The 10,779-nt window shown below is 47.3% G+C and overlaps 1 protein-coding gene across 5 annotated transcripts in view; it reads right to left on the bottom strand.

Annotated features, from left to right (window-relative positions):
- Window positions 1-4,596: 4,596 nt before the first annotated feature.
- Window positions 4,597-10,779, bottom strand: part of LOC125309520 (trichohyalin-like) — a 127,659-nt gene continuing 121,476 nt past the window's right edge. For all 5 annotated transcript variants that reach the window (XM_048266496.1, XM_048266498.1, XM_048266499.1 and 2 more), the window contains one exon: window positions 4,597-6,018. In XM_048266496.1, coding sequence (XP_048122453.1) covers window positions 5,626-6,018 — 393 coding nt within the window. In that variant the 3' untranslated portion in view covers window positions 4,597-5,625. The remainder of the gene's footprint in view (window positions 6,019-10,779) is intronic.

Here is a 10,779-nt window from a genome sequence, read left to right as displayed (position 1 = left end):
TCACATGAATGTGTCAGGAGCCATTACCCATCAGCTGTGCTTACGGCCATGGACACGTCATGACACACATCACAGCACCTTCTATCTTTCCATCTCTCCCTGTGTGTGTGTGTGTGTGTGTGTGTGTGTGTGTGTGTGTGTGTGTCAAATCCAAGCATCGGGTGCAGACAGACTGCCGCTGACCTCGCGTGACACCTTTATTTAGTCATTCACAGTGGGGAGATTACATGGCACCGCATCACCCACTTTTCACACTCTGTATGCTAATGGCGCCTTTAGTTGAACGTGGGTGGTGGGGCGGGAGGACATTGGTGGCTGGAACAACAACACCGCTGGACTAGTTTGTTGGGTGCAGGTTGGCCTCTATTCTGAGCAGAGACGGTAATAGCAGTAGAGAAGAGAAGAGATGAGGGGGTTACTACCGGGGACCTGTTTCAAAAGCAGTGCCGGACCGAGCCGGCCTCTCCTCTGGACGCACGGAGGAGAGGAGAAAGGAGGAAGATGAGATGAGAGGAGAGAGGAGAAGAAAAGGGGGGTGATTGGGGACCTGCTTTTTGAAAAGGGGGAACCTGCGCTACTTAGCATATCAAATGGGGCATCCTGTGGCCACCCCGGCTCTGTGGCCGACTGGCAATTAGGGGCCAGCCCGCACCATAGAGCGCCGTGACTTAGCACACGATTAATTTCTCAGCCATCGATAACAAACAGGGGCCATTCCGTCGCCGCCATTAACCAGAGCCAAAGGGAAAGAAAGACATTTTTTTATTATTTTCTTCTTTTTTTTCAAGGGGAAGAATGGATAGTTGGGATTGAGGAGTGGGTACGGTAGGGGTGTGGGGTTGAGGCTCTGGCTGATCTCCATTTTGCCTCATTCCACCCCCACCCCACCTCCCTCCATGAGAGGACTCAGGGGAGAATTCCTTATTCAGAGCGAAATCTTTCAAGGTTGAATAAAAGAAATGGTGGTGGGTCCCTGGGAGTGAAAGAGTGAGAGAGAGATAGATGGAGAGAGAGGGAAGTGATGATCACTTTCACCTTCAACTCCTCTTTGATGTGGCGGAGTCAATTTTTAATCAGGCGCCATCAGGCGCCCGTCTTCATTTCTCCTCACAAAGTCCCATTACCCTGCCACTTTCTGCAAGGGACCGATAAGGACAATGCTCTCCTCCTGCCTCCTCTGAGCCCCACATATGATGAGTCCCTTTGGAGAAGCCTTGATAAAACAGGGATGGAGAGAGAGAGAGGGATGGGGAGAGAGAAAAGGAGAGATGGAGAGGGAGGGATGTGGAGAAAGACATGGAGAAAGGTCACCTCTTCCCTTCTCCCCTTCCTTACCCCAGTCACTGAGCCATTGCACTAGGGAGGTGACTGAGGACTGGATGGACTGACACACACACACCGACACATTCACATACGTGCTAAAACACCACTACACACATGCATACACATCTGCACAAACTTCACACTCACAAGGGTGTATCTCTTTCAGAGAGCCTTCACTTCCTAATGACACTTAAAACATAGCATTGCTGTCTTTTGTTAGGAGCTCTCTTGCCATTTCAGTGAGAAACATTCAACATCAACAATGCAAGGGTGTGTGTGTGTGTGCGTGTGCTGGAAGGGACCCTTCACATCTTATCCAACATCCCCCTTGGCCCTGACCTGGACAATCTAGAGGTGTGTTTGGCTATCTGTTCTCTCACTGTAGAGTGTGTGTGTGTGTGTGTGTGTGTGTGTGTGTGTGTGTGTGTGTGTGTGTGTTTCGTTATCTGCACTCTCTCTCTCCACAGTAATCAAGCCCAGTGCTGCAGCAGTCAGTCACTCAGTCGAGTCGAGCCCTTTTCTTTTGCATGATTCTCAAAATGAGCCCCATCCGTGACCCCGCGTCGACAAGGGTCACGTTAAAATACCGCGGCGGTGCGGTAAGCAATCAGAGACGAGACCACCCCGGCCCGCACCGCCGGCCCAGACGTGCATCCGCCTCACAGTCCTCATTTACAGGCCAATCAGGTACACATGTTCCTCGTATATCTGCGCCCCCCCCCCACCTCCCCTCTCCCTCCTCCCCATCTTAAAAAGCCAATTTAAGAAGTGTACTGACGGATTATGAAAAATGCAATGCCGGGGCCCTGGACTGGGTAATGCCCGTAATGTTCCTTTAAAAAGGATGGGATCGTTATTAACATTCATTTTCATTTCCTGACAATTTAACATGAGACATTATGTATTCAAATAACGAGGAATATCTGCAACACAGCTTATTGCCTCCAGTCCTCTGCTGTGGTATTTAAATGTGTGCCCATGAAAAGCCATTTACATCTCCTTTCTCGTGAGGGTCCTTGGAAACGGTTAGAGCAGCGAAGCTCCCTGCTAGGACAATCATCTTTGGAGAGAGTCTTTTGAACAATAATCATTTAACAAAGACCAATTACAGTTTTGATAAAAGTTTATAGCGCTTGAGAAAGCGCAGGTCTTTATAGCAGAACAGATGGAGGAACAGGGTGGCACCCGAGGAGCCTGAATGAGAACACGTCGCTTCACTGGAAAATAAATAAATACGTAAATAAATGCAAGAACAGGGCCGTGGTGAGTTGTGGCCAAACTAGGTGGTTGGGTCCTCTCAAACAAAGGTGATTAAAAACATACTGTCGCACACATGGAGAGGGTGTGACCACCATGTTTTCTTCACCACTGGCTATAAACAGGACTGTGTTAAGTTGCAGGGAAACTCAGTTGGGTTCTCTCAAACTGGGATGATCACAAACACACACAGAGATCACACCACTGGCAATAAACAGGGTGGTAATTACCTGGCTGAAATGGATCAGACTTTGGGGAATTATAGGGCAAAGTGGGGTTAGCAGTGTCCATGCGTCTTCTCTTAATCTCATTGGAAGCCTGCTGTGCGGAGGGTGATATCAGCAATATGAGCCACACTGTACACATGTTCTTCATTCGTGTGGCTCCAAACCCCCCCTGGTTATTTTCATTTCTACCCTGAACAAATAATGTGGCATAATCTCTATGGTAATTGCCAACATCCTATGGTCCCTACACAGTTCATGAGCAAAAACAACAATATTGAAAAAAAGACACCAAAAAGGGTCGTTTTGCCAGCAACGAAAATAAGGGAATCGCAATATTTTCGCAGTGCCATCATTTTGTGGGCGACCACACACATATGAAAAACCACACGTTCATTAAGTCAAATTACAGCAGGAAGCTGAGCATGAGAGAAGTCCCAGTCCTGGTTTCTCTTTGTATGAAAAGTGCTAGCTGCGTCGAAAATTAGAGCCTGCACTGGGGGGAGGAGGGGGGGAGGCTGGGGGCTGAAATAATCCCTCTGCACAGCTAAAATGAGTTAAAAACACATCAGAAGGCAGCTTAACCTCTGAGAACCTCACCGGCTTTTCAACAACAACAAATGATCATTCCCATCATTGTTTCCAAGGGACGCTTTCTTCCCAGCGCTTTTGGCTTGAGCTACGGGTCTTAAAAAAAGGCTGTGGTTTCATTTTTAATGACTATGCTATAGATGTGCGATGTGCAAAGTGCTGTGTGCGTGTGTGTGAGGGTGTGTGTGTGTGTGTGTGTGTGTGGGTGTCTGTGTTGTGTGCAAGCATTCAAAAAGAAGTATTTTTAACTGTGACAGTGCAAATGACTAATAGCACTAACAAGGCCTGCTTTCCCCTCATTAAAATGTATAATCCTTGGGTTTCTTTTTTGTCAGAGAAAACGGGAGAAAGGGGAGAAGAGAAGAAAAAAGAGGAGAGAAAGTCGGCTGCTTAGTGCTGTTGCTCTCCACATTGTGGAGAAGAGGCAGAACTGCACGCTAACAGTCTCTCATTAACACAGTGAAATGAGTCCCCCCTCTTCCACAGCCGAGAGGCTGCTCAAAGAGCAGCGGGTAAAGGTGCTCTTGTTTAGCCAACACAGCCTCCGAAGCGGTCTCAAAGGCACCTCGGGCCAGCGGCAGAGGTGTGTGTGTGTGTGTGTGTGGGGGGCTCACTCATACATACGTTTGTGTATGTATGTCGATATGTACATACACTGTATGTGTAAGAATGTGGCTATGGGTATATGTGTGTCTGTGTTTGAGTGTGATTGTATATGTGTCTGTATTTGTGTGCGTGTGTGTGTAGGAGATGTGCAGCAGGAGGTCACTGGAAGATCAAATGGCATGCGAGGAGGAGCAATCATTTGTTCATGGTGCTGAAAAACTCATTATGTGAGCGGTGCGCCATGTTTGATTATTTATGTTTTGCTTGATTTCTAAATAACATCTCCATGGCGATGGGGCTGATTTGTTTATTAATCCACACTCATCCACAAAGAGAAAGGTACGAGGGGAGGAGATCTACTCCGAATACCAACTCTTCCATACACAATCCAGACACGTGTGCACACACACACACACACACACACACACACACACACACAACACACACACGCACAAAACCCACTATATACAAAACAAATAAAGCCCATGAAGTTCCATTACAAATTGGAATGACTTTTTTGGTCCAAACAGGTAAGAGAAAGAAAGAAAAAAAATGGTCGGAGACTTTTGAAAAAAATGACTCAGTCATCAAGCGCCATCATCAGAGGCATTCATTAGTGAGTGGGGGAAGTACAGTAGCTCTTTAAGGGAAGGGTGAGAAATGGCCAAGGCATGCCTGTGTGTGTGTATGTGTGTGCGTGTATGTGTGTGCTTGCGTGCGTGTGTGTGTGTGTGTGGACGGGAGACGTGGCGATACAAATGGACGTAAAATAACAATGTGCCATTATCAGCATGCTGGACTGGCGTGGCGGAGTGGGTGCAGAGTGCGTGCCGTCCGTGAGTCATCTCCACTGTTATTTACGAGGGGAATCAGCAGACATAGATGAGAGCTCATTTTCTGGGTGAAATATGTAGCCTCGGGCTGTGCTTGCGCGCACACACACACACACACACACACACACACACACACACACACACACACACACACACACACACACACACACACACACACACAGACACACCTTACTGACCACAGGCAACTGATGAATTAAAAATATCTCAATATGTAAGTGTCTTACTGTGGGAAGTATCACCACGTACAGTAGTGCATACAGCATATGAACTCATAAATACACAAGCACGCACGCACGCACACACACACATATATGCACTTACACAAGTAGGCACAGCATTACACGTGAGGTAATGAAAAATAATGATTATTATAAATCAAATGACATTGAACAAAACTGTCTCCACACACACACACATTTTCTACTATCTCTTAAACCAGTGCATATATCCCTGGTAGCGCTACCCACAGTCTCGTTCCACAGTGACGTAGGTGTATGTGTGTATATCTCAAGACTCGGTGGCACCGGCTCTCTCAGTGCAACAACAGCCCCAGGTGCACCTCCCCTCTCTGGGCACAGGTGGCGCTGAAGGTCCCCTGGGGTCAGTGGAGGTAGCAGGTCTGGCCAGTGTGAGCCCAGGAGAGGAGGACATGAGCGGTGGCGTGGGGGTGATGTCACAGGTCAGCAGCGAGTCTTGACCTGGCGCTGCGCCTGGGTTAGATGTGGAGCCGGGTCAGCGTTAGCTTCTGATTTGGTCGCGTCTTGGCGGGGTCAGCTCGGGTCGAGTCGAGCCGGGTCGGTCTCCCCGTCAGCAGAACCCACGGATCCTCCAGCCTCTGGGCCGAGCGCGAGCGTCTCAGCCGGGCGCCTCCTGGGTCCCGCTGCCCCTCGGCCTCCAGGAGTGCGGAGGTGAGACGGGCCGCCCCCGTGGCGGAGGAAGAGGAGGAGGTGGAGGGGAGCAGGTGGAGCGCACCATGAGAGAGGCAGCGCTGGAGGCTGGGGAGAAGGAGGAGGTGGGTGGAGGTGGTGGTGGTGGCAGTCGGAGGTGGTGGCGTCGGCGGCGCCCGTTCCCTTCAGCAGCTGGAGCTCCAGCTGTTTGCGCCGGGCGCGCTCCCACACCAGCTGTGTGTGCTGCTCGTCCCGCTCCGCACTCAGGGAGCACAGCTGCAGAAGGGTAAACACACAATTACAGCACATTTACACTCATTAAGAACCGTGTGTGTGTGTGTGTGTGTGTGTGTGTGTACATACATGTGCCACTAAGCTGTCTGGAGGAGAGGGAAATCTTACGGAGTCGGTGGGTTAGAGAGCAAGTGACATGGAAAGAGAGAGGGAGGAGGAAAGATGGAGAGAAAGAGAAATAGTGAGCGTGTCAGAGAGATGCACACAAAGAGACAGGGAAGGTGGCAGCATGAGAAAGACAGACGACGGTAACCAACATGGGAGAGAAAACCAAGACAGGGCCAAAAATAAGAACTGCAAACAGTGAGTGACAGAGAATGGTGCCCCTCCCACCACACACACACACACACACACACACACACACACAGGCCTGTGGGTAGAGTAGGTCTGAGCATACACCACTCACACACACAGCCACTCACACACAGCCTCTCCCTGTGCTAATGAAGATTACAATTGGTGTTTTCTCGCCTCATCGCTTTGCTGATCAACTCCCGACAGCCCGTGGCTGTCTTACGCCTCTCTGAGCAGCTGCTGAAAGGCGACGCACACACACACACACACACACACACAAACAGAAAAAAAAATATACACACCAGGCATATACACCCATACAAGCAGACACATCCATACAAACAAATGCCCAAACACATACACACACACACACACACACATCCATACAAACAAATGCCCAAACACATACACACACACACACACACACACACTCACAAACATTCCATACACACTGGAATAAACAGGTTTGGCATTTAGGAGGCATTAATCGACAGCTATTAGGTGAGCGGATGACGCCCCTCTGGGTCTCTCAGTCTGCGGCGTCACGCTTGAAGCCACGCAAACGTGTGCGCACGGACACGTATAATCTCTCCCCTCCGAGGACGCCTCACACCGCAGCGCCTCGCTTCACGCAGGCACAGGCGCACAAATGTGCGGAGGCCATATAATGCCATCCTTTCCACATGAAAACAACCAATTTGGGAGATTAGAGCAGTCAATTTAGGCCTCATTTCCACACTTAAGCATGAAACAAAACAAATCAGAGTTTAGTGAGAGAGAGAGAGAGAGAGAGAGAGAGAGAGAGAGAGAGAGAGAGAGAGAGAGAGAGAGAGAGAGAGAGAGAGAGAGAGCAGCATTAACCTCTGCGCAGGACGAGAAGGAGAAACAGAGGAGAGTTGTACGGGGAGAATCCACGACCATCATCATCATCATCATCACCATGGAGTGATTGAGTGGCGTAATTAGAGCATGCGTGAGAAGATTCGTGTTGTAAAGTAATCAGCAGGATGGAAACAAACACAAACCAAACACAACGATGAGCACAAACAAATAAGCAAACAGGAAGCTCACAGGTGTTTGGCCGTGGCTGGTCCCTGTGGGAGCTAATTAAACCTACGGTGCATATGAGCAAGCCCAGGACAGCATGGACACAGAATAGTGCAGGACTATGTGTGTCTAGGCATGAAAAGGGACATGCTTGCATTTGTTGGTGTATCATGTGTTCTATGCATCTGATAGCCCTTTCAGATTTCTGATATGTTGCTGATTGGATCATAAACGGCTACAGCAACAAAGAGGAATGACTGATTCTTCTTTATTATTGTGTTACATGTTCCAAATGTACAGTAAAGCACTTTGAGCTGCATTCTGTGTATGAAAGGTGCTATACAAACTAGATGTACCGCAGAGCGGTACAAAATATGACCGCCGCCCAGTCCAGCACATTTTTTCCACAAAAAGAAATCACGCTGAAAGGCCTATGAACTGTCTCACTAAATTGCATTATCCACACTCAATTCTCACTGGTATCTGCTAGACAACAAGTACCAAAACATGATTAGTTCATAGATTTCACATGTAAAATTCATTTTATACAACCCCACCTCCATCTTGCCTGTTCATTATTCTGAGAAATTCTTGATTGTTTGTGTTATGTTTATGTTATGTGTGTGGGTGTGTGTGTGCGTGAGTGTGTGTGTGTGTGTGTGTGTGTGTGTGTGTGTGTGTGCCTGCGTATGTGCCTGTGCATGCAAGCGTACATATGTCTACTGTGTGAGTATGTGTCATACGTATGATTACTGTGAATGTATGTGTGTGTGTGTATCTGTTTGTGCACATGTGTGCACATGAAATGGGTTAACATGACCCCTGGAGGCAAACATACGGAAAAAAATGGTCATCCTAGGCCCTACAGTTCTCAAGATATTCACAGAGAACTGTGTCTGTCCTACCATCCTTTCGTGGGGAGTCCAGTCCAGCGGGGGGGCTACAGATCAAAACGAAAAATGACGGTTCCATGCTATCCATGTGGGGGGGGGGTACATGCCCACCAAGTTTTGTGTACCCCGGTCTTTCAGTGTCCCGGGAATCCTTGTTGGTGTACGTCACTAAATGTACACATACATAATTTTATTGTAAGGCCCCCCAAGAACAAAAGTACACAAAACTTGCATGCATTCGGAGGGTGTCATAATGATCCTACACTTTTAATTTCGTGCAGTTTTGACCTTGTCAGCCAGAGATATTGTGATGAAAAACACCTAATTTTTTTGCTTTTTAATTTTTAACTAGGTGGCGCCATACATGAAATAAGTGGTAATGGGATGGGTTGACATGCCCCTTAAGACCAACATACATACAAAAAAAGGTGGACCTCCTAGGCCCCACGGTTCTAGAGATATTCACAGAAAACTGTCTCCGCCACCTACAGGCCAGTTGGTGTATAGTAACATAAATTAATTTATTGTGTGGCCCCCCATGAACGGAATTCCACAAAACTTGGCGTGCATACAGAGGGTGTCATAATGATCCTACACTTCCAATTTCGTGCAGTTTTGACTATGTTAGGTCACAGATACCTTCAATTACAACACCTCATTTTTTACTTTTTTTGTGTTTAACTAGGGTGGCTTACAAATGAGTGGTTATGGAATGGGTTGACATGGCCCCTTGAGATAAAAAAAAAAAAGGTCCTCCTAAACCCTACGGTTTTCGAGATATTCACAGAAAACTGTGTCTGCCCCACCCTCCTTTCAAATCCAGTCCAGCCGGGGGCTACAGATCAAAAACGAAAAACGATGCTATCCATGTGAAATTTGGGCATGCGAAAAAGAAAAAAAAAAAAAAAAAATCTGACTAAACCTATATGACCGCTTTCTTGTCATAATAAGGCTTATTATTCTGACCGACAGAGAACCGTTTCTGTTCGAGAAACGACATTTGAACCATTTAAAGCATTTCCACCAAACAAAAACTAAGACATAAAAACCAAGAAGAAGAAAGAACCAAGAACTGAGAAATAGTTTTTTTTCTTCTTGCGAATCGGAGTGGGTGTGACATTCTACCATACAAAGAGAAGCAGGCTGATGGCATGGGTTTTCTCTACCTATCAACCATTGACATGACAAAACTAGTCAACTAGCATCACAGCTGGTGTTAAACACAGCTAAAAAATATTTTTTTTACAGGATCACTGTCGTTATCATTTGTTTATTTATATCATTAACTCTTGTTTACGCATGCAACACCCTCTGTTGGTTGCGTTCCGTTCAGAACTAGTGCAAATGCTGATTCACTAGATAGCACCAAGGTTCAAAAAATACTGAGCAAAACCGGTTCAAGAACATGTTGGTCAAAAAACGGCATGAGTGAGAGTTTCGGTTTGTGTGTGTGTGCATACATGTGGCATACAGGTGTGTGTGTGTGTGTGTGTGTGTGTGTGTGTGTGTCCAGGGTTTCCCTGGCCTGTTGGACCATCTACAGATGCGATGTGAGATTCTGGCTCATTGCAGAGAGAGAAACAAGGCTGCAGCCAAAGGCCATAAAACTACAAGCCTGAGAGCTCCAAAACAAACCTCCCAGTGCCTTCCACAGCAGCAAGCGCAGCTCCGAGAGAGAGAGAGAGAGAGAGAGAGAGAGAGTAAAGCACATTTGGATCAAATTGAGAGAGGGGAGAGAGAGAGAGTAAAGCACATTTGGATCAAATTGAGAGAGAGAGGGAGAGAGGGGAAGGTCCTGAGACAGAGTGCATGCCCATATGACAGAAAGGTAGGGTAGGAAGAAAGAAGGAAGGGAGAGTGTAGACAACTAAAGACAGACAAGGTGGGAGAGACAGAGACAGAGAGATAGAGAATAGAGGTATAGGACTGGCAGACAGGACTAGCCTCGCTACCTCAGACTTCCGAATCTTTATTATAAATGAATGTTTTGCATGCAGTTGTTTACTCTGCTTCAAGGAAAATACATCTGTGTTGTTTAAAACTGAGGTATCAGTGTACCAATGGTATTGCCAATAATTCTCCTCTGTCTATCAGTGTACAAAGCCCACCCATTACCGGATAAGCAGCTGTGGTTGGTGATTCAGTAATGGGAGGACTGCCAGACAGATCTGCTGAGCAAATTCAAATGCGCTCACAATATAGAACAGACATAAAAAGTACAGATGCTAGGAGACAGACAGAGACAAAGAGAAGGAGAGAGAGGGAAAGAGAGAAAGAGAGAGAGAGAGAGAGAGAGAGAGAGAGAGAGAGAGAGAGAATGAGAGAGTGAGAGAGAGAGTTTCTTCCATATGAGGTGGCTGATAAGCGACCCCATCAGACAGAAACACATACTCAGTCTGGGAAGGCAGGGCAGGGGTCTGGCAGGCCATAGCACTGTCATAACATACCAACACTTCCACAAAACCCTCTAGCCCTACACACACACACGTGCACACAAACACGCACGCAC

Source organism: Alosa alosa, chromosome 16 (genome assembly GCF_017589495.1).
Source record: "Alosa alosa isolate M-15738 ecotype Scorff River chromosome 16, AALO_Geno_1.1, whole genome shotgun sequence".
Classification (NCBI taxonomy): Eukaryota; Metazoa; Chordata; class Actinopteri; order Clupeiformes; family Clupeidae; genus Alosa; species Alosa alosa.
Note: the sequence above shows the minus strand (reverse complement) of the source record. Positions and strands in the feature narration are given on the sequence as shown.